This window comes from Rosa rugosa, chromosome 2, assembly GCF_958449725.1.
Source record: "Rosa rugosa chromosome 2, drRosRugo1.1, whole genome shotgun sequence".
In the NCBI taxonomy this organism is placed as follows: Eukaryota; Viridiplantae; Streptophyta; class Magnoliopsida; order Rosales; family Rosaceae; genus Rosa; species Rosa rugosa.
Genome location: NC_084821.1, coordinates 899,126 through 923,141, shown reverse-complemented (window position 1 = coordinate 923,141; position 24,016 = coordinate 899,126). Strand labels below are relative to the sequence as shown.

Here is a 24,016-nt window from a genome sequence, read left to right as displayed (position 1 = left end):
GTGAAAAATTGAGAAGTTTGAATTGAAATGATAGGGAGAAGTGACCAAAGTGAGATTTTGATAAAATTACCCTTGCATATTTACAAAATATAGTGTATTTAACTGGAATTTTAACAGAAGATTTAGCAAAGTGATTAGTTAGGGGTGTACGCCTGAGCTTATGATCTCATCTTTTTTCCTTAATGCTTGTGTACAAGGACAATCAAATTCATTTCATCGGAATTAAAAGAGTATCATTGGGCCTCATGGTCCCAAAAAATATCATTTCTTACAATCTCATCTCTTTCCGTTGATGCTTGTGCGTACAAGGAGACTCGAACTCATGTCATCAAATTCTGGACAAGAGTGCCTAAAGTCTAGGCCAGAGTGCCAATTTGTTGGTGTCGTTTTTTTTTTCACCTAAAATGTTTAATCACTTTGTCAGTTTTTCAGAATGTTCATCATTATTATTAATTTACAACATATCTTTCTTATTTATAATAAATAAACTAATAGAATATTAAAAGTCAGTTTTTCAGAATGTTCATCATTATTATTAATTTACAACATATCTTTCTTATTCATAATAAATAAAGTAATAGAATATTAAAAGAATAGTGTCATGTGCTAGAGACTTGACCCAACCAATGAAAACAAACTAATAAAGTAATCTGTGGTTCACGTTCAAAACCAATTGTCAATGGATGGAGTGGTCTAAATCCTTATAAACTCACAGGTAATGTTCTATTTTTCCCATGTGGGATGTATATATTCTCAACACAAACATAAAAAATCATTGAGCAATGTTTTGACCCAGAGACCTAATGAGTAGAGTTGCTCTTACAGAAAGGCATACAAAGGGTACTCTGGTTATATGGGTGACTGATGATGACAAGTTACCGGCTTACTATATGCAAATCAGAACTTTGATGTCTCGAGAGCAGAGTGATTGCATATGTTTCAAAAGTGAGACTTCTACTTCAACAATGTCAAAATGGCTCGTATAGAGCAGCTTGCTCACTCATGTCCTCGTATTTACAATTTTTGTTCACCCTCGTTAAATTCAAACCACATCTTTGATTTGCAGAGATTCATAAAAAAGTACCACACAATTCCAAACAGAGTCATCAATGCACTAACCAAATAAACAGCTTTGGTGGCCACAGCCAGAACATAGACCAAAAACCCAGATGGAATCAAGCACATGACTATCAACCCTCTCATGCCCATTGGAACTTTAAATGGCCATCCTAGACCTGGAAACTTCACTCTCAACCAAAGAAAAGATGCAAATTCTAATAGCATTCCCAAACTGTACAGGAAATTGTCAGAAGATATAATGTCTGCGAAATCCAAGTAAGAAACCGATAGTGCGAAAACTGTTGAAATGAGAATTCCTAACCAAGGTGTGTTGAACCATTTGGACCTTGACCCAAAAATTATCGGTGAAATCCCCAAGTCTGCCATGCCCAAAAGCTGGTATGCACAGCTACTTAACTGAGCTTCAAACAGTCCAATGATTGATAAAACAGCACCAATTTCGATCCAGTATTTCAACCATTTCCCAGCAATTACTTCTCCATGCTGAAGCTAAATACCCATCAACCCAATCTTCTTGTTCAAGTGGAATAGCACCAGTTGCAGCTAGGAGAGGAACTATGTACCCCAAACATGTGAGAATGCCAGCTGAAAAAAGTGCTTTTGGATACATCTTTTGGGGTTGTTCAACTTCACCAGCTAATGTACTAGCATTGTCCCAAAAATTTAAGTTCCAGAATAAGGTGTCTATATACAAAGTCCAATCTTTTTCCACACCCTTTTGTCCCAAACTGATCCATCTGCTAGGATCAATCTTGGGAATTGCAACCAAAGACATTACTATAAATGGACATAGTGAAACTATTCCTAAACCTACTGCAGTGTAACCAACAATACTCAAACCAGAATAATTCAAACATGAGAGCACTACAGTTGATACAAATATTGCAAAAAATCGAGGAAGGCCTGAAGAGAAAATTGGGATTACCAGCTTGAGATAATCAACACAAAGAATAGGATATGAAGCTAAATTAATGACTCCACTCAGGAATTTCCAAGATCCCATTAGGGAGCCCCAGAAGGGTCCAAAGGCCTGGTGTGCCCAAATGACAAAACCACCATTTCCGGGGAAGGCGGTGGCCAGCTTAGCGGTGACAAGGGCCTCAGGGATGCTCCAAATGAATGGGAAGATGAGGAAGCCAAGAATGGCAAAGAGTGGACCAGCTGCACCAACTGCTGGTTCTTCACCATAAGGACCTCCAGAGACCTCAAAATAGATAAGGAAAACTAGTGGGATAAGGGCTAGTTTTTTGGGATTCTTGGTGGTAATTTGAGGCTGTGATTCTAGTTCTTGTTGTTGATGTTCAATTAGGGATTGGGAGCTTGTAGAAGAATCTGAGGCTCCATGCTCATGAGCCTATGTATTAATTTCTGGAATGACAGATTGTGGTAACAGAACTTTAATCATATTCAAATGGGATTTAGGTGATTTGGAATTATGTCACTAAGCAATGAGGGACCTAAGTTTGAAAGGTGGTTGGAAAATATTAGAAATGCAAGTTGCTTCAAAATTTACTATTACTGTTGTTACATGATAGAAGATTAGAAGTGTATGATTGCCTCAAACTTGGACGATATAAAGCGACATCCAATGATATCAGTATAAATATCTCAGGGCCTTGCAAGATTTTTGCTTTCTAGTTATTTACAGTCAACAAATCACTCAATACCATTCTATGTAAAAATAAATTTACCTTATGCTAAATGTTTCAGTTTGAACATAATGACATGATGATAGACTAAATAGTACCTATGAACATGAAAATAGCAACTGCAAAGAATCAAACTAGTTAACATTGTTCATTAGGTAAATATAGAATGCTTTTAAAATGACTTTACAAAAACAAAACTGTAAAATGCTGTTTCGAGAGTCAAGCATATGAGCAGTTCAAATAGCAGTAATGGATGGTTATATATAACTCATCTGATTAATTGTAAAGGAATACTTGAATCATCACTCTTTCAAAGCTTTCTATTTAGATCAAAATTCTTGTTCCTTCTCCCTGACTCACTGATCAGTGAGGAAAGTAAAAATAAAGCCTAAGATGCCAAACTACTTTCAAATATCTCACTAAAACACGTGAAACCCAGTAATCGATCCCGGGCTCCTAATAGATTTTTAGAACATTAAAAATTATTTTAAGCTCATTGGAGCTTTTTCAATCTCAGTTGTAGGCTGAGGCCTATAGACCTAGTCCAAAGCAGTCATCCTCAAATCATAGATTGATACTATATGAGACCTTATTTAAAGTGATTGATTACAATTGTATGAAATTTACAACACACACATCATCTTTCTGTTAGGCTTGATAATACTGCTACTATCCCATATTATATCAGTGGAAGTTTTTATGCTTACTCGGTTACCTCAGCTAATTCCAGAAGCTACATATGAGGACGTGTCAGCAATCTAGTGAAGGAGTTGGAGATTTCAGCTGTTAAAAGTTTTCAGCTAGTCATAGTTAGTATAAATACTGATGTACTGTAATTGGTTCATTAAGCAAGAAGACATTTACAGAAGCAGTCAAATAGACAAATACCAGTAAAAAATTTCTTCTCTGTTCTTTGTGTTTCTTCATCCATTTCAATCACCAATCTTAAAAACTTATCATTTTCCTACTAAATATCTTCTGCAATAACTATCCATTACTATCTTCTTAGGAAACTTGGTATAGCTTTTAACTTGCACCACATGAATACCACCAACATTGTCTTTTGTTGTATACCAAGAAATTTCCTAGAAAGAAGCAAAATCAACAAAAGAAGACATGAGGGGTGAAAGGAGGAAAGAGTTTGCTCAATCAACCATGTATTTTTGCACATGGGAAGTATATGCTGCATGGGAGTATAATAGGTTGTAGCATGGGAGTATAATAGGTTGTAGTACAAACTACCCTTTAATTTCTCACAAGCTATAACATGTACCAACCTCAAGCAATTTCCAAGAAAGAAGCGAAATCAATACAAACTACAGAGCAGAAGCATAACGATTGAGAAGCTGTACCAAGTTATATGGCTACCTAGCCTGAATGTTATATATGCACAATGAACTAGCAAATTTGACACCCAATCCAAATTTGCATCAACACATCAAAGCCACCATGAAAACATCCCAAGATTCTCCCAGTTCAGAAAAGCTTCTTGAAGGTGAAGAAAAACAATGCCTAAAAGAACCTCCAGCTATCACTATGATCACAACCAAAAAACTAGCTTTCATCCCATTACTCTTCCTCATCTACTTTCAAGTCTCTGGTGGCCCTTATGGCACAGAAACCATGGTTGGTGCTGGGGGTACTTTCTATGCAATCCTTGGCATCATATTCTTCCCAATCCTCTGGAGCGTTCCCGAGGCCCTCATCACTGCTGAACTGTCCACTGCCTTTCCCGGCAATGGTGGCTTTGTCATATGGACTCACCAAGCCTTTGGTCCCTTCTGGGGCTTCCTCATTGGGTTTTGGAATTGTTGGGACAATGTTAGTACTTTAGTACGTAGTAGGGGTGTTACACAACCCTCAAAAACATTACCAAAAGCATTTCTCTCAAGTGGATTGATCACTTGCTTTGCTCATTTAATACCTCTTCTAGCTTCAATTGGGGCTATTAAAATTGACCTAGATGATTGGGTTGATGGATATTACACAATTGTGGGAGAAAAAATTGTGGGGAAAAAGTTCAAAAGGTGGATTAGGATTGGAGCCTTTTTATCTGGTATTGGTGTTTTTCAGTCCCAGCTGAGCAGTTGTTCATATCAGCTGCTAGGTATGACTGAATTAGGGTTGTTACCAACATTTTTCAGTGCACGGTCCAAACGGTTCAACACTCCTTGGGTGGGGATTCTGATATCAACTGATATCGATCTTAATTTCAAGTATGAAATTCAGACATGTCACATCATTAGTGAATGTTTTCTACAGTCTGGGGATGATGTTCGAATTCGCAGCTTTTATTTCCTTGAGGATGAAGTTTCCAGAAGTGGCTTCAAAGTTCCACTTACAAAGCTGAGGAGTCTGATAGCAATGTGCTTCATTCCATTTTGGTTTTTATTGTATGTGGTTTTTGTTGGGCAGCCAATTGTGTATTTGGTGGTTGCTTTGCTGACCATGTTGGGCATTCTTTGGTATTACTGCATGAGGATAGTGGCTTGACTTCAACCATGTTATATATGAAAAAGCTAGCAGCTTATGAAAATTTGGGGCAAGTATATTGATGTTTCACAATGGTGGAGGGTCAACGCAGCTGCATATCCTATTCTTTCCGAGCTGTATATTGATGTTTCACAATGGTGGAGGGTCACTAGCCACTACCATCATAAAGCCTCTAAATCCAGCCCTACCTTCCATCCATTTATTTTGTACAATTCCATTTACTTATTTCCTCATTCACTTCATGATTTTTTTTTTTGCAAAATTATGCCTACATTATATTATTTCAATAAGAAAAATTAAGTGGAGAAAAAAAAAAGTTAGCTTGGTTATCTTTGCTTTCCCCTTCTTAGCATAAGGTAAGCCCTCAATTTCTAAAGGCTTGGTAAGATAGTCTTATCTCTTGCGTTCAAAACCGCAGTGTTGATTTTTATTTCTCCACTTAATTTTTTCATATTGTAATAATATAATATAAGCATAATTTTGTCACAAAAAAAAAAAAAGGATTATGAAGTGAAGGAGTAAATAAGTAGATGAAATTGTACAAAATAAATAAATAAATAGATGGAACGGGTGTAAATCGGCAGTTTTTATCAAAATGATTAATTTTTGCAATTGTACTGAGGTGTAAATTGACAACTATTGTCAAATTTAGAGTGTATTTTAATAATTATGTCATTATTTTACGTATAATGAGAAAATCCATAAATTTAACAGGGTAAGAGAGGTTAATTTTCCTAAAATTAACGTATTTGGACCTTTCGGAAAATAAAAGGGATAATGATAAAAAATGTCATTTTGAAGTGCCTTATTATAATTTAAACACCACAAATGTCTCCATGATAATTAAGGTCACCTGTTCACAACCTACCACTAGAGTTCAACTTAATTACAAAAACTGCCACCGTCAGTTTCTTTCGCAGTTAACTGGAAATTTCACAACTGTTTATCTTCTCCACATTATAATTCGGAATTTCAAAGTTCCAAAACCGCTCAAACCTACTCCGTCTCATCTTCATCTCCGGCGGCCACATTCTGAGACACATACATTCTCCGACGACTGTTTTGCTCAACGGTGAAGCAGCGCCGACTCTGCAAAAGTACTGAACTAAAAAAGCCCCAAATTTTAGGGATTCGAAGAATTGCAGAACTCGAATCGTCTACCTCGACCGGGTAATCTTTCAGCCTCGATTCTCAGAAACTTCTCTTACTTAATTTCGAGTCATTGATATAGTATTTAGCTTTGGAATTATAAGTCGAATATGATATAATTATTTCTGCATTTGATTCTGAAACAAAACAATTCGATTCCAAGTTTTGGTTTGAGTGAAGATTTAAAGCTTTTTTGAGTGGAGATGATCAATGACTGTCTTCAAATTTTAGTTTGATGCTGTAACATAGCCAGTGTCATAGGCTACTAACTGGGTATCATTTGATTTTGGAGGGTCTCTGTTTCCATTTTGGTGTGATTTGATACAGAGACATGGACAGTAACATAACCATTTATATGGAGATAATGACTGTGTGTCATGCTGTTTAGGCTTTAGGCTTTACTTGAATGGAAATTCTGCTAGTGCAAATACATATTTTATAGGCTCAGATAATGAAACTGGCCAGTGAGGTCACTGGCCAGGTCGCTAGACAAGTCAAAGGCCAGATAAGTAACTGGAAAAGGCCAACTCATTGACAACGTGTGTTAAACTCCTGTCACTGATCATGTAACTGATCATGTAACTGGCCATGTAACTTACAATGTATGTAACTGATCATGTAACTGGCCATGTAACTGGCCATGCAACTTACAATGTATGTAACTGATCATGTAACTGGCCATGTAACTTACAACATATGTAACTGGCCAAGTAGCTGATCATGTAATTGACGTTGTCATTGACATGAGCTGTAACTGACCATGTAACTGATCATGTAACTTACAATATATGTATCTGGCCAAGTAACTGACTACGTAACTGATTATGTAACTGCAAACTCAATGCTAACCTTCTTATTTTTTCAACAGAATTTAAACATCAGAAATGGCAAGAACAAAAAGAAAAGAAAGGGAACCAAGCGATGATGACGAAGACTACAAAGAGGTGGAATCAGAAGATGAAGAACACGATCGAACTATACACAGAAAGAAGAATTCGAAGAAGAGCTTGAAGAAATAAAAAAAAAGAGACAGGAAGAAACAGAAGAAGAAGAAGAAGAAAAAGAACCATCACCGAAGAAGATTACCAAGAAGCGCTTGAAATCAAAAAAAAAAAAGAGAGGAAGAAACAGAAGAAGAAGAAGAAGTAGAACAATCACCAAAGAAAGGTTCCTCTTTGGTGCTGTTTCAAAAAACTGAAGCAGCACCAAAGAGGAAAAGAAATGTGAAACCAGGACATGTGCAGTACAGGTGCACATTAATAAGTTTCTTGAACACAATTAAAGATAACAAGAAGAATCTCAGTGCAAGAACATTAGATTTGCTCAGGCAGTCACCATTTGGGAATATTGTCGATGCATTCCATGGTGGCTACATAGAGGAGAAGTCAGCCAAGAAATCTGATGATTTCATTACACTCCTCCTGCAGGCCTACGACCATGAAAATGACCTCTTCTTCTTTGGAAAGAAGAAATTCAGGATCTCAACAAGAGATATTTCAAAGATCCTAGGAATGCCAGAAAAAGGTGAGTTGGTCCCAAAGACTTCTGAGGGTGCATATCAGTCAGACTTTGTCCAGCAGTTTTTTTTCAAACACAGCGAGAATTAACAAGAGAGCCGTGGAGAAAGCTCTGCAAGATGCGCTGAAAGACAATCCAACAACAGAGGAAGGGATTGAGAAGAAGGACAAAAATGTGGCAAGATTAATCTTGCTGGACTTGTCCATCAAGTTTCTGTTCCCAAACGCAGGAGGAACAATTTCATGGGACTACGTCAAAGCCTACGAAAATTTGGATAAGATCGGATCTTATGACTGGGCAAGGGAAGTTGGAAGCTTCTTAAAAAAGTCTATAAAGACTTTGAAAAAGAAAAAGGAGTCAACCAGCCCATATGGTAATACGGGGGGCTGCGTTCTGATAATACTGGTAAGTTACTGTCAGACTGAAATGTAACTGGTCAAGTCACTGATCAAGACAAACTGCATGTCATTCGTCAAGTCACTATGACTAATTTTTTTTTGTTTTTTGTGCAAGCAGTATTGGTTCTGTCAAAAGACTGGAAAAATCAAGCCAATATCTGGAAGGGAGAACGAAGATCATGGGATGAGAAAATGGGACATCCAGAAGCTGATACAGAATTGGACAAGTTTTAACAGCTCGAAAAAACTAGAGGTATTTTCTTCTCTGTCAAAGTAGTTGTCACTGGACACGTCGCTGGCCAAGTAACTATCTTGGTTAAAAGTCACTGATTAAGTCACTGTCACACTGCATGTTCAATGGCCAAGTCACACTTCATGTCACTGGCCTTGATAACTGTTGTAAACATGTCATTGCTCATGTCACATAGCATGTCACTGACATATTGAATATGTTTCTTTCAGAAAATCTTTGAAAACCTGAAGGAGGATAGAGAGGAATCACAATCCGAGGAAGAGGAGAATAGATCAGATGAAGCAAAGACAGTTCCGGAAGGAGAGGAAAAAGGAGCTGATGATCAGAATTGTGAAAACGAAGAAGATAACCTACAAGTTGATGTGGCTGAACAGGAAACAACTTCAGAAAAAAACAAATGGGAGAAAGAGCTTCAGAAAAAGGAGGAGGAGATAAGATATATGACTGTGGAGAAAGATAATTTGAAGAAAAAACTGAACAAAAAGGAACAGGAACTAAGGAAAATCACGGAGGACATGGTGAATCTGGAGGAACGAAATGCTACACTTGTGACCGAGAATTTCTGCCTTGCATCATCGGTGAAGGAGTTAGAGATAAAATTGAAGGAATTGGAGCAAATGTTGAGAACAAAGACTCACACCTCAACAGCAGCTCAGCAGCACAGCTCCCCACCACCTAACTCTGCAGAAGAAAAAAATGAATCAAATGGAGCTGCATCTAAGGCTGCTGAAAACACAGAAAAGAAAGATCAATCGACTGTTGAGGAAGGTCAGTCCTATGGGATCTGCACAGTCGAAGAATCTGCAGCAGCAGCAGCTCAATCTCCACCTCACTGCACAGTGGCAGAAGAAACTCAATCGACACCTCCATCACACAAGGACTCACAGTTCCAGAGCCCCACAGTCCACATGCTCACAGTGGCGGAAATGGAACAACAAGCTGACATGTTTCAGATAGTGAAAAGTCCTATAGTTGAAGAAGCATCTCAACTTCATACGTTGAGCATAGAGAAAGAGAAGAAGACACCAGAGCAGAGCAAAAAGGGCGAGTTAACAATGCACCTTACACAGCAACATTCTGGTGAAACAGTATCATCAATGGGTCTCTACTCTTACGCTGTGAGATTAAAGAATAGGAGAAGAACACATAAAAAGGACAACATTTACTGGTGGGGAGATGTGAAAGCAAAACGACAGAAGAAAGCAAAGGAGATTGAAGAGAGATTGAAAGAGGCTGAAAAGAAAGAAAAAGAAGAAAAAGAAGAAAAAGAAAAGCAGATGAAGGCCTCACTGCCAGATGCTGAACGTGAAAGGCTAGAACAGATGGTAGCACAACAGAAGATGGACGATGTACCAGAGGATGTTCGGGAAGCAATAAGACAGATGGACGCTGCAGAAAATGCACAAATCAATAAAGAGCAAGAAGAGAAACAGCTACCTCCTGAGGTTGTAGACTGGGAGGAGAGCAAAGTATACAATTTTATGGACCAGGACACCAAGAGGAGAGTCCAGAAATACTGGCAAAATGCACCATCAGGGTAATACTTTAATTTAAAATTCTATTTTAAACTTATTGTAACTGGCCAAGTAACTATTTATGTAACTATCAAAGTAACTGGCTAAGACGAAAATTCTATTTTAAACTTATTGTCACTGGCCAAGTAACTGTTTATGTAACTATCAAAGTAACTGGCCAGGCCATCGTTCATGTATATGGCGAAGTCACTGGCCATGTGAAGTCACTGGCCAAGTCACTGTCCATGTAACTGACAAAGTAACTGGACAAGTAAAGTCGCTGGCCAAGTCACTGTCCATGTAACTGAGGAAGTCACTGGCCAACGAGTTGGGCAAGTGAAGTCACTGGCCAAGTCATTGGCCATGTGATTGTTAAATAACCGACATCACAATCTATGTTACTTACAATATTCATTCTTTGCAGAGTATACTTTAGGGAGCACAGGTTTCAAGACAGGATTTAAAAGACATGATCATGGACGAACCAATAGCAAGCAATTGCATCGAATGTTATGGAATTCTCTTGACTGATCAGCTGTTGGAGAAAGAATCACAAGGCTTGGATGTCCCAACTTTTATGAATCCCTTATGCTGGGTAAGTAGTGGAACGATTATCAATCTACAATCAAAGCAAATAATTCTTAATTGATAATAACTTGTCTTCTTTTTTTCTTACAAACAGAATTCTGCAGAAAATTTGACGGTGTATTATGTACATCTGTACCTCTGCGAACCACTGTTCCAGAATCTGGCAAGATCCAACTATATATTCTTCCCAATCTCACATGAATCAGGATTTCATCATACACTGCTCATTTTTGACAAGGAATTAAAGAAATGGTCCCACTGTGATTCAAAAAGACCGAAAAAATCATCAACTGGAAAATCCTTTCAAAATGTCCAAAAAATGGTATGGAACACTTTCGTCATACTAATTTCATATAATTAATTTAAGCAGAAAGCATATTATTGATTATGTTGCGATGTTGGAAATGCAGGTTGACATGGTAGAACTTTGGATGACAGCAGTCAAAGAACAGGCAGATGACATGCTGGAACAGGGATGCAGAATGAAATTTGATGAAAAGAACAGTTTAGAAGAAGAACTGAAAATGATGGAAGTTCCATTGACTGAAACAGAGAGAGAAAACATAAAGTGGATCAAGGATAACTATAAACGAAAAATGGCAGTGACAGAACTAAAAGACAACCCTCAGCAAGGAGAAGATTCATAAGTACACAGCTCTTTAAAAATGTCAATATAATCATTATAAAGTTCAAATTCATTTACTTCAATTTTTATATGATGAACAGATTGGATTGCGGACTTTTTGTAATGTACATAATGGAGAAAATTTCGAAAAAAGGGATAGTTCCAAAGAAGCTCACAAAGGATGATATTTTGAATTTTAGAGCTCATGTTGTAAAGTCATTTGCAGAAAGTAGGCACAGCTGGAATTCAACACATGAAGAATCGTAGAAAATTTGTTTAGGGAATAGGATAGGTTATATAGTTTTTTCGAATTGACATTAGTTTGTTCAATGGAAATTTGTTCAATCGGAATTTCCATTTTTTAATATTTTCTTGCAGATATTGCTTCAGTATATAAAAGTTTGTTTGATATGATCTTCTGAAAAGTTTGTTTGATATTGCTTCAGTATGTAAAAGTTTGTTTGATATGATCTTCTGAAACTGAATGTCACTGGATATGGCAACCTGAATGTCATAGACCAAGTCACTGGTCAAGTCACTGTACGTCTCAAGTAACTGGCAAAGTCACTGACAACGTAACTGCCCAAGTAACTAGCCAAGACACTAAACGAGTCAATCAATAAGTCTACAGATCTTATAGCAAGACACTGAACAAGTCACCAGCCATGATTTGGCAAAAATAATTGTAAAAGGTAATGTCATGAGCCAATACATAAAGCAAGTAACTGTAAAAAAATTCATGTCCTTATGTACCCTATAAAGTAACTGGCCAAGTCACTGGCAAAGTAATTGTAAAAAAATTCATGTCCTTATGTACACTATAAAGTAACTGGCCAAGTCACTGGCAAAGTAACTGTAAAAAAATTCATGTCCTTATGTACCCTATAAAGTAACTGGCCAAGTCACTGGCAAAGTAACTGACAAAGTCACTCACTAGCAAAAGGCAAGACATTACCAAACTGATCTTTTTATTTCTAAATGCAGCGTGCCGCTGCACCGCGACTGCAGCGTTCCGCTGCACGACAACAAACAAAGTTTAAGTTTCAATTAAAAATCTGTAAAAGGTAATGTCATGAGCCAATACATAAAGCAAGTAACTGTAAAAAAATTCATGTCCTTATGTACCCTATAAAGTAAGTGGCCAAGTAACTTTAAAAACTAATGTCATGAGCCAATAAATAGAACAAGTAACTGTAAAATTTGAAGTCACTGCTTATGTCACTTTCTATGTTTAAAATTACCTATCTAACCATTCAACTACAAGTAAACTGCCAGTGGCAGTTATCTAACCCGAGGGCGACTATTTCTCTTCGTTCATTTTACAATATCTTTTCACAATTTCAAAACTCGGAGAAACTTTATTTTGCCCTAAACTCAGAGAAACTGCTCAAAGATTTTCTCTCCGGCTAAAACAGCGGACAATGACTGATTTCCTCCACCGTGAACGGTGGGTAAGCAAGAGTGATTCACCGACTAAGCCCCAAATTCTACGGTTCTACAAATTTACCGAAAATATTTGAAAATCTGTGCTCGTCAGACAGCCGCCGGTAACTTCCTCCTCCTTCTTTCATATAATTTCGATTTGAATAGCTTGCGTTTTGTTTGAATTAGAAAAGATATTTCAATTACATGTGGAGTCTCATCAGAAAATGAATTTGCATGCGACATTTGTTTGACTTACATGTGGAATCTGATGAGAAAATGGTGAGACTTGTTTAAATTACATGCGGAATGTAATGAGAAAATGATGATTTCTATTTGAATTACATGTGGAATTTGATGAGAAAATGAATTTCCATGTTAGTTTTGTTTGAATTACATGTGGGATGATGCGAGAAAATTTCAGCCTTTTGTCATTGTTCAATGTCTTTGTCACTGCCCATGTCGCTGCACTGGTCACTGGCTATGATCATGTAACTGGTCATGTAACTGTTTATGTCACTATCATAAACATGTGCATAAATATGTCACTAGTTATGTAACAATCAAAATAACTATTGAATTCTAATTTTCTTAACTGTTTACAGGATTTTTTTAAAAAAGTTCGAGGAATGGACCAACTAAAAAGAAAACAAAGTGAGGAATCCGGAGAAGAACAATCTAAAGAACAAAGTCCAGAAGAAACAATTGGGGAAAAGTTGAAACTGATAAAATGGAACAAAGTGAAAGAGAGAAAAAAGCGAAAGCAGAAAACTGAAGATGAAGAAGAATCAAGTGAAGATGAGGAAGGAACAACTGGAGATGAAGAAGAATCTGATGAAGAACAAGTCCGGGGTAAGAAGACAAAGAAGGATAAAAAGAAGAAAACTGGAAAGCAGAAAAGAAGAAAACTGGAAGGAACTGAAGATGAAGAAGAATCTAATGAAGAACAAGTCCGCAGTAAGAAGAAGAATAAGATTAAAAAGGAGAAAAGAAGAAACAGGGAAGAAAATGAAGATGAAGAAGAAGTTCGTGCAAAGAAGAAGAAGAAAATGGATAAAAGGAAGACAAAAAAAGAGAGTACAAAGAAGAAGGAAGAAACTGACGAGGAAGAAGATACAAAGGATGATGAAGAGGAAAAAGTCCTAGGGAAAAGGAAAAGATATGTAAAAGAGGGTTATGTGCAGTATCGCTGCACAATGCTTGCTTTTCTGAAAACAATTGCAGAAAACAAAAATAACCTGACTGAAGGGACTTTAGAGCTGCTGTAGAAAACACCCTTTGCAACGCTGATAGATGCATTCCATGGAGGTTCAATTAAAGAAAAGGATGCAAAGAAATCAGATGATTTAATCACACTTCTGCTACAAGCATACAACAGTGACACAGACCTTTTTGTGTTTGGGAACAGGAAATTCAGAATGTCAACAAGTGATATATCTATGATTTTAGGAGTGCCGGGATCCGGGTTATCAGTACCAAAGACCAAAGAAGTGGCATACAAATCTGAGTTCGTGACTAAATACTTTGACAAAAAGCAGAGGATCAACAAGGCGGCTGCAGAGGAAGCTTTGAAGAAGGCATTGGCAGAAAGTCCAGAAACAGGGGATGAAAAAATGAAACGGGACAGAAATGTTGCCGTATTAGTACTCTTGAACCTTTTCATCAAACTCCTGTTCCCAAACTCTGGAGGAACAATATCTTGGGACTATATAAGAGTCTGTGAAGAGGTGGAAAGTCTGGGAAAATATAGCTGGGCAAAGGAAGTTGGCGACTTCCTTAAAAAATCAATTAAACGAAAGGCAAAAGAATCCCAAAACATGGCAGGTTGCGTGATATTGGTGATGGTAAATTCCCGTACCTTGTTAAAAATTTGTCTATGCATCATTTTGCTGTCCCATAATTAACTACGTATCCTGTTGTAAGTACAAAAACTAGATCAGTGTCATGTCATTGGTCAGGTCACTGGACAGGTAACTGGCCAGGTCACTGTTAATGTTACTTTCAAGTTTATGTCACTGACAATGTCATTGTTTATGTATTTGCATATGTCATTGGTTATGTTTGTGATATTCATATGGCTAAGCAGCTGTTTGAAAAATAACTAACTAGTTTTCTATTTTTATTTTTTATTTTCCAAACAGTATTGGTTTTGCCACAAGACGGGAGTAGTGCCGCCAATCTCTGGAAGAGAAACCGAAAAACATGGAATAAGAAAGTGGCAATTAAAGACCCTGATAGATAAAAAAGGGGATTTCAACACCATGGGGAAGTTGAAGGTATGTTAATTTGATGTAGATAAACTAGGTCACTGGTCTTGTCACTGGTCTTGTTAATGTCGTAGGGTTCCAACTGGTCAGGTCACTGAGCAAGTCATTGACTATGTCACTGCTCATGTTATTGTTATATTTTCATGTCACAGTGCATGTATCTTTCCATGTCTATAATTGTGTTGTTGTTTTATTTCTGTCACTGCTTATGTCACTGACAACTTTTGTAATTTTGTTTCAGAAAATCTTTGATAAAGTTAAAGAAGATGCAGAGGAAGAAGATTCTGAGTCTAATACAGACACAGAAAGTAAAGAAAAAAAGAATGATGGGCAAGAAGATAATGTTGAAAATAGAACCAGTGGAAACATTAACAATGAGAAGATGGAGACAGAGATAGGGAAGACCAATGAAGAGAGAACGAATTACAGAGAAAGCTGGAGGGAAAGGAAGACGAGCTAAGTGCTTTTAAAAAAGAAGTTGAGGAGAAAGAAAAGGAAATTGGCAGAATAAACGAAGAGAAGGAGGATGTGTTATTGGAAAATGAGGTGCTGAAAATTGAGAAAGCCTCACTGATTAAAAGAGTGAAGGAATTGGAGGGCATAGTGATGGCACTAACTGAGAAGTATGAGTCGCCAATAGCACGTCCAGGTGATGACAACGAATCAACTCCTCCTCCCCCACTGCCTAGTTTCTCTCCGCCAAAACCAAAGGCCCCTCAGGACAAGCCAACTGACAGCAAGCACTCCAAAAACACAAAATCTCAAGGTGGTAGTCAGGGAACTCAATCACAACCTGCCTGCTCCACAGCAAGCGCATCTGAGATGGCATCTGCAGCACCTCACTCAACTGACCAAGGACATCAGTCACCACTTCAATGCCTTGCCCAAGCAGCTGCACAAGTTCATTCACCAACCTCTCCTGAGGTTAAATTGAGAATGACGGAAGATGCTTGCACACCGAATACTGCTTGGGTTAATGCATTGTTTGTGTTTCCACCTCCGGGCGCGTTCCAAACTCCACCTCCAAGAAAAGTCAGTTTGGAAGATATGCAAGCAGAGCCACACAAGTATCAGATCATTATATCACCAGAGGTTCAGCCTGTTTTTGACGTCGAACCAGTCAATTACATTTCTCCTACAGAACAGATGACAAGAGCTGAGTTCATCAAGCCAATTTTAGAGGAGATATCAGGGCAGGACTCAGAATCTATTGGCTTCTATTGTTATGTGGTCAGGACGAAGAGAAAGGAGAGAGTACAAAAAACACATCATATTTTCTGGTGGGACGAGGTGAAAGAGCAAAGGCAGAGGGCAAAAATGACCAGAATCACAGCACTGGAAAAGAAAAAAGGACAGACAGCTGAACAGCAGCCACAGGAGGAAGTGATACATGATTTGACGATTAATGTGGATGACGAGGAACAAACAGAAAAAAACGAAATTGAAGTGATAGATTGGCAAAAACGACAACTGTACAAGCTACTTGACAGCCCAACTAAAAGCAAATTAGAAAAGTACTGGAACAAGGCAGAACAAAGGTAATGTTTCATGTTACAGCTCACAAGATAGTGACTTAACTTGCCATGTAGCTGGCCTAGTCACTGGCCAAGTCACTGTCCATATCATGGCAATTGCCATGTAGCTGGGCTAGTCACTGTCCAGATCATTTTTAAATGCCATGTAACTGGCCTAGTCACTGGCCAAGTCACTGTCCAGATCATTTTCAAATGCCATGTAGCTGGGCTAGTCACTGTCCAGATCATTTTCAAATGCCATGTAGCTGGCCTAGTCACTGGCCAAGTCACTGTCCAGATCATTGGCAAGTGAAAAGTAACTGGCTAAGTCACAGGACTAACAACGTTCTATGTTATGCAGCGTATTATTCTGGGAGGGAAAAGAGGCTGGAAGCGAAATCACAAAGGCAGATGTCAAAATGTTCATAAGCGATCAATCAATAGCAAACAACTGGATTGATTGCTATGGGGAAATATTGAAGGATGAACTGCAAAACGAAAGTTCACAAAGTTTGGGAAGATCTGCTTTTATGCATACTATGTGTTGGGTAAGTATGACGAGCACTTTCTATAAACATTGAATCCTTATCTCTCATTCTTTGTTTATTTATAACTCGTTCTATGTATTTCTTTCTTTCTTTTTTTTTAATAGTATTCGATAATACATTTAACTGTGAGAAACCTCCATCAATACTTGTGTGAGCCGCTGTTCCAAAACATGGGAAAATGCAGCATGCTTTTCTTCCCAATTACCCATAATGAAGAATTTCACCACACGCTCTTAGTCTTTGACAAGGACATACCACAATGGCTGCATTTTGATTCAATGAAACCAAGAAGAGCAAGAACAGGGGAGTGCTTTAAAAGTATAAAAAAATTGGTAAGAAACTTCTTACTGACCATGTAACTATCACTCACTAATCTGTTAAAAAATACAGGTTGAAATGGTCGAGTTGTGGATGAGAGCAGTGAAAGATCAAGCAGACGATATGCTGCAACAAGGCTGCCGAATGAAATTTGACAAGAGTCAAAGCACTCACACAAAATTAAAGATGGTTGAAATTATTTTGAGCGATGACGAGATAAGAACAATAAGGTGGATAAAGGAAAATTATGACGGTGGAAGGATTCCTTTGAACCATGCCAGAATCTGCCCCCAACAAGACGAAGGATCGTAAGTCTATATTCAAAAATTTCAAATGATAACTTTACTGTTACTAAGTTGGTCAAAATCATTAACTTGAAATTTTTAATTGACAACAGATTAGATTGCGGACATTTTGTAATGTATTACATGGACAGAATGACAAAAGAGGAGAAGATGCCAAACAAAGTCACCAAAGCTCAGATGATGAAGTTCAAAGCTCAAATATTCAAAAAATTTGCAGAACATAAGCAGAGCTGGAACTCAGCAAATTAAGAATTTTAGAAATTTGTTTGTTTAGTTCAGAATTTCAGAAATTTGTTGTTTAGTTCAGACTATGACTTGTATGGATCTTTTTATTCAAGATTAATGCATCTTCTGAATTCATATAATTGAAAGTGTCATTGTTAAATTCACTACTGCCCATTATGTAACTGCTTAAGTCACTGGCCAAGTAAAAAGGAAACTGAATGTCATTGGCCAAGTCACTAGGCAAGTTACTGTAAAACTCAAGTAACTGACCAAGTCACTGATAATGTAGCTGACCATGTAACTGACCATGTAACTTACAATGTATGTAACTGACCATGTAACTGAACATGTAACTAAGCATGTAGCTGAATATGTAACTGGACAAAAAACATTAAAACTATAAGTCATTAGAGAAGTCACAGCCAAAATGATATTTCTATTTCAGTTTGCAGCGTGCCGCTGCACCGCAAAGGCAGCGTTCCGCTGCCAATTACCAAATCTATATGCAGTGATCCAACTACAAGTCATTGAACAAGTCACTGCCAAGATAACTAAAAACTAATGTCAATGGACAAGTCAATGTAAACTAATGCCAAAATGGGTATGTCACTGTACATGTAACTATTAAAAACCTGTAGACACAAAGAATACTGAAGGATTTATAAAAGAAGAAAGCAGATACACTGTCTCATAGTCAAAAAAAAAATTCCAATGAGTAAGCACCTTACAAGCACTTCTTATCATTTATTGAAAAAAATGAAAAATCAAAACAAAATTTCAAACTGTATTGGAGTCACTTGCTATGTCACTTGCCATGTCACTGTTAAAGGCATGTAGGCAGAATTGAACCTATATCGGAGCTGTACAACTCTTTCTGTTGTGACCATCACATTTTCCACACCTACCACACTTGATCACCCTGGTTTTCTCGCTCCTTTTTCTGAACCTCTTCTTTCTAGGCCTTCCAGGTGGTCTTCCAGTCAAAGGCGGCTGCAATATCACCGCATCTCTACCAAAATCATGCACTTGCTTCGAAATAGAGGGAAGAGGATTAATTGGGAAAGAATAAGTTTCTCGATATTTCTCCACCTTGTACAGCTCATTGACATACAAATACGGGGAAGAACCATGTTGTTGGATCACTACAAGGGCATGGGAACATGGGAAGCCATACAACTGCCATTCTCCACACGAACAAAAGCGAGTTTCCAAATTTACCATGCTATTGTACTTCTGGAAGTGAACTTCATACACATAGGTATCAGACCTGCTCACTCTCCAATGCCTTCCGACTTCCAAATTGTCCTTCAACTTCTTTTCAATCGCCGGGCACAACTCAGACAACCATTCCTGAGCATCCTGCTTCCGAGCAGCAATTGAAGCCATGGACTTCACTCTAATCCCATCATTAATATCAAGAATAGGAAGACTCTTCAAAGGCAACACCCAATTATTGAAAGACTCAGCCAAGTTATTTGTCATTTCACCAAATCTTTCGCCATTAAAGTAAGCCATACACCAGTTCTCCTTGGGAAGATCCTCCAAAAATTGAGCAACTATGTCACCGCCTTCACTCCTCAAGATTTCCATGTTGAACTCATACATCTCCGGTGTTCGAGAATAAGCACAACACATAAACAAGTAAGGAATCCGATCCTTAAGGTAAGAACCAGCTGGAAATTTATCAGAAAGGTTAGCCATCAGATGTCTAAAACAAAACCCAAGTGGATTATTGGGAAACACTCTAGGGAAAGCACTAACAAGCCCAACATGACGATCAGAAATGAACGTCACCCTCCTCATAGGGTGTTTTGCAAACTCTTCAGCCAAAACCTCAAGAAAAAATCTCCAATTACTCTCATTTTCAGAATCCACAATAGCATAAGCAACTGGATACAAGCCTGAACAGAAAAACAAAATGATGTCACTGTCATGTAACTGTTAATGTCACTGACCATGTCGCTGACATAACTGCATATTACTTGACAGTGACATGGCCAGAGACATGTCATTCAAATCACAGAACATTTAAGTCATTGGACATGTAACTGTCAATAAACATGTAACTGACCATGTTAGTAGCTATGTAACTAACCATGTCACTTACATTACAAAAAAAACAGAACATGGCAGGAAATAGAAAACAAGAAAAATAAAAAACTAGAAATAATGAAGGAGATTCAACCTTGATTGACATCCTTTGCCGATGCAGCAATAATCTGCCCCTTGTACTTGTTGGTAATAAATGTAGCATCAATGAAAAGAATAGGTCTACAAGATTGAAAACCCTTCATCCATGCACCATAGGTCACAAACATACGCTGAAACCTGTGTGTTTCTCGATGAAACTCAACCACTATCCTAGAGTCGGGGTTTGACTTCATAACAGACTCACTGAACCAAAGTAGCTGAGCATAAGACTCAGCTTCATCACCATGTAGGGCTGTTTTTGCCAACTCCGTACCATACCAAACTGTACGATAAGCAACATCCAAACCATAATCACTCTTGATCTCATCAACTATATCAATTGGCTTTTTGTTTGGATTGGCACGAATCTTATCAAGCACAATAGACTTGACAACCTTGGATCCCATCATCTTACTCTTTTGCAAACGAATCACACCATGACAAGTGTGAACATTAACCAACCTTTTAATCATAAAGAAACCATTAGCCCTGCATAAATGAGCCTTCACAAGCCAATTGCAGCCCTGAGAATGTTTCTTAGAACACTGAGCAATAACACGAACCTTGTCATTTCTAACAAACTCATATGAAAAGCCAATTTCTATGGCATACTTACGCAGCTTGTCCCTAAACTCAACAACCCCACCCTCAAACTTTTGGCCTTCAGAATGAATATAACTCTCCAACCTTTCATCATATAACTCTTCGGTGCCTCTGCCCTATAACACCCCAAATAATCATTCTCCTCAAGCATGGTACTAGAATCCTCACACACTGTATTACTCACCACACTTTCACTAATAGAAGGCAATTCAGTCACAAACACTTCAACAAAATCAGAATTGTAATGAACCAAATTCCTAAAAATCATTCTCATATCAACTTCACTCTCTAGAAAACATGAAGTAGAATCCAGAGGAATAATGTACCTCAACATGAAATTGCCTTGAATCAAATCCGGAAAACGAGAGCGTATGGAATTGCATAGGTCAACAAACGACCAATTATGCAACAATGGAACTGTCGCTGCTTCACCAGAATAAATAAACTTGACAGCACTAGTATCCATAACAACTGCAAAAGAATAAAACAAATCACTATCCATGTCACTACTAAAGAAATCAACAGAATCAACACAAACAAGTCACTGCCAAAGTAACTGTTAATGCCTGAACAGAATAACAATATTACAAATGTAACTGACCATGTCACTACTAAGGAATCAACAGAATTATCACTGCCAAAGTCACTATTAATGCCTGAACAGAAGAACAACATCATACTCGCAAAATAAATGATAATTCCTGAACAAAACAGCAGTATTAAAAATGTAACTGGTCATGTCACTGATAAAAAAATCAAAGTATAGAACAAATATAGTACCGCAATAGCACAAAACATCATCAACAATTCAACATAGCACTGAGTCGACGAAGGAGAAGAACACAGTAATCCAAAACGAACAATTCAACAATTTAACACAAACAACAAAAATAGACTGCAAAATCCAAAATGAACAAATTCACAGAGAGAAGGCTTACCGATCAAATCAGAGAAAACCAGAAAGAGGAAGAAATAGAGAGACTGTAACTAAGCACTGAGTCGACGAAGAAGAAGAACACAATAACGTGATCAAGACGAACACCGACGAAGCCAGAGATCCAGAAAAAGAGAAAAGAGCTGAGGAAGCTCCAAAACCACTTTCAGATCATCGCAGAGGCACAAAGAGAAAAGGGAAGCTTCCGACGGAGAGGGCGGCGAAGAAAGAATCTCGGAAAGAGATCTCCGATCAAATCGAAACGGAAGCTTTCTGATCAAAGGAGAGAGAAAATTTGAGCTCCCAGATTTTGAAATGAAATGTTATAAAGGTTTATTACCTTAGGGGCAGAATCGGAATGATAAAAATTAAAAACTGACCTTTTTTAACATGACCTCATTATTCATAAGGACTAAACTAATATTAATAACAATTCACAATGGACATTTTTATCAAGTGGGAAACTAGGTGACCTTATTATCATTTCACTCTCTAAAGTGACATTTTCCATCATTACCCTAAAATAAAAACTTTTATATTAACATTATTAAACCCATCCTTCTTCTTCTCCTCCTCGCATCCTTCCCCTTCTTCGAAACCCTAAATTTTCCCCAAACTCCAACAGAGAAATTCGACATCTCCTCTATTCTGTGGACGAAGATAACAGCAATTGGACAAGTAAGTATATCTCTCACCCTCAAATTACGTCGAATCATTACTCGCTTTGTTCCTTTCGGTGATCGATTTCTATTTTGCGTTGTTAGTCATATATAAACCTCATTAGTCTTTGAGGGAACATATGTATGTGCTAGCATCTTCTCAAAGAATTAACCTTTTCTTCCGATTAATCCATAAATAAGCTTGTGTTTGATTTCTACTGTTAAACTCTCGGGTAACACTTTGCTACAAGTTACTGACACTCTCCATTCTCGATTATGCAATGTAGCATGGACATGTCCACCCTGGAACCATTATATTATTGCAATGCAGTACAATTTTCTGGGGTTGCTCAAGAAGGTAAGAGACTTTGGATCAGAGCAAGAACTGCACCGATACATTATAGGCTCCTCAAGCTAATTCATAGCTGTCGTCGTTGGATTGACCTGTCCGGCGTGGACATGGTTCCGATCAGAATAAAACTCTACCAGCAAACAGTAACTGTCCGCTGGGATGAGTTTTGTAGAGGCCTTTGTTTTGATGAACCAAAATGGGTAACTGAAAGACGATTTATTGTCCCTGTCTCTGATTTCAAGGCATTATCGAAAATGGGTGGCTATAGAAAGATTGTGGCCGGGTATCTTTCCAGCATGCGCGTCCCAGAAGATGAACATGAAGCTATTATTCAAGAAATATTTTGGGCAATTCATCATGCCGTCCCTGAATTTCCCATTATAGTGAGGATACAGCAGTTGACTCTGCAAGTAGCGGACAATGCAATTACATCATATATTGAGGGTTTGGAGAGAGTGAGAGTTGATAGTTTGGAGGAAGCTATTAGACATGCAACTTGCGCTATTTGTAGGGAGGACCTTGATCACTTTGAAGGGATTGATAATGATGAGCAGAAGATTATTCGCTTGCCCTGCTTGCACCTTTATCATGGAGATTGCATTGCCCCTTGGCTGGAGAGGTGTCTGGACTGCCCATTGTGTCGACAGTTTATGCCTATTGTGCAAGAGGCTAATTCATCATCAAAACCCTGCTGCTCATGATGTCTGCTGGCGGTATAATAACTGCTACGCTTCTGTGCAGATTATTGAAGCGAACATGAGAATGAAGATACTTGCACATCTTGCATAGCCGCCTCTGCTGTTTATATATCTTACCATTGACCTTGTATTTGGCTGTTAAATTATTTTCCTTCAGCGTTTCAATTGTTTCTTTTCTCTTTTAAACAAACCAGCATTTGAATTTACAGAAGTAGATGAAGATAGTCATATATTATTTATCACAACTCTTTACCCTTTCATACAATAGTAGAAACTACAGGTGTAACTGGTTAATATGGTCATCTGTACATTATTTATTAAAACCATATGTTTTAACTTTTGCTTTTGATTCATCCATTATTCATGTTCGTGTCTGGAATTCCTGATCTTCACTACATTTCTACAGCTGAAATGGAGAGAGGGAGAGTGAGTGAGTGAGTGATACTCTCAGATTTATGGTCAAGTATATATAGCACGGGGAACTGGTTTGGAGAGTTGGATTGTACGTACACTGTCAAGTGCTTCAAGCCTGATAACTGAAGTTCATGTTGCTTTGAAAATGAGAGGTCGGTCATTTCTTGAAAGAGATCTGGTATGGGACCTGATGTTGTGCCTGTGAACCCAAGACAGTCATCTCCTGAATGATATTCAGCATGGGACCGGTGATGTTGGTTTCGACTGTAGAATTACAAGGTTGTTCATGCAAATCTTGTT

The 24,016-nt window shown here is 37.9% G+C and overlaps 3 protein-coding genes and 1 pseudogene across 3 annotated transcripts; 2 read left to right on the top strand and 2 right to left on the bottom strand.

The window, feature by feature from the left end:
- Positions 1 to 611: 611 nt before the first annotated feature.
- On the bottom strand, positions 612 to 2,750 carry LOC133734726 (probable polyamine transporter At3g13620; annotated as a pseudogene).
- Positions 2,751 to 4,052: 1,302 nt separating this feature from the next.
- Positions 4,053 to 5,911, top strand: LOC133732529 (probable polyamine transporter At3g13620). The gene has a single exon (XM_062160100.1). It carries the CDS (start codon positions 4,107 to 4,109, stop codon positions 5,220 to 5,222), a length of 1,116 nt encoding a protein of 371 aa, XP_062016084.1. The 5' UTR covers positions 4,053 to 4,106; the 3' UTR covers positions 5,223 to 5,911.
- Positions 5,912 to 18,417: 12,506 nt separating this feature from the next.
- LOC133734701 (uncharacterized) lies at positions 18,418 to 19,669 on the bottom strand. The gene is made up of 2 exons (XM_062162313.1): positions 18,869 to 19,669; positions 18,418 to 18,498 (listed from the first exon to the last, which is right to left on the bottom strand). Exons 1-2 carry the CDS (start codon positions 19,667 to 19,669, stop codon positions 18,418 to 18,420), a joined length of 882 nt encoding a protein of 293 aa, XP_062018297.1.
- Positions 19,670 to 22,145: 2,476 nt separating this feature from the next.
- On the top strand, positions 22,146 to 23,604 carry LOC133732352 (uncharacterized). Its single transcript, XM_062159890.1, has 2 exons — positions 22,146 to 22,271; positions 22,540 to 23,604. The coding sequence occupies exon 2, from the start codon at positions 22,541 to 22,543 to the stop codon at positions 23,303 to 23,305; it is 765 nt and encodes a 254-aa protein (XP_062015874.1). The 5' UTR covers positions 22,146 to 22,271; position 22,540; the 3' UTR covers positions 23,306 to 23,604.
- Positions 23,605 to 24,016: the final 412 nt, after the last annotated feature.

Bases quoted from the DNA above. Each gene is read 5' to 3' on its own strand.
- LOC133734701 (XM_062162313.1), bottom strand. From the start codon at position 19,669: ATGAGGAGGGTGACGTTCATTTCTGATCGTCATGTTGGGCTTGTTAGT. The intron at 18,499-18,868 runs GTGATATTGCAG...TTGTGTCTACAG, and splicing joins ATGATTTTGGTAGAGATGCG to GTTTTTAATAGTTACATGTA.
- LOC133732529 (XM_062160100.1), top strand. From the start codon at position 4,107: ATGTTATATATGCACAATGAACTAGCAAATTTGACACCCAATCCAAAT.
- LOC133732352 (XM_062159890.1), top strand. From the start codon at position 22,541: ATGGACATGTCCACCCTGGAACCATTATATTATTGCAATGCAGTACAA.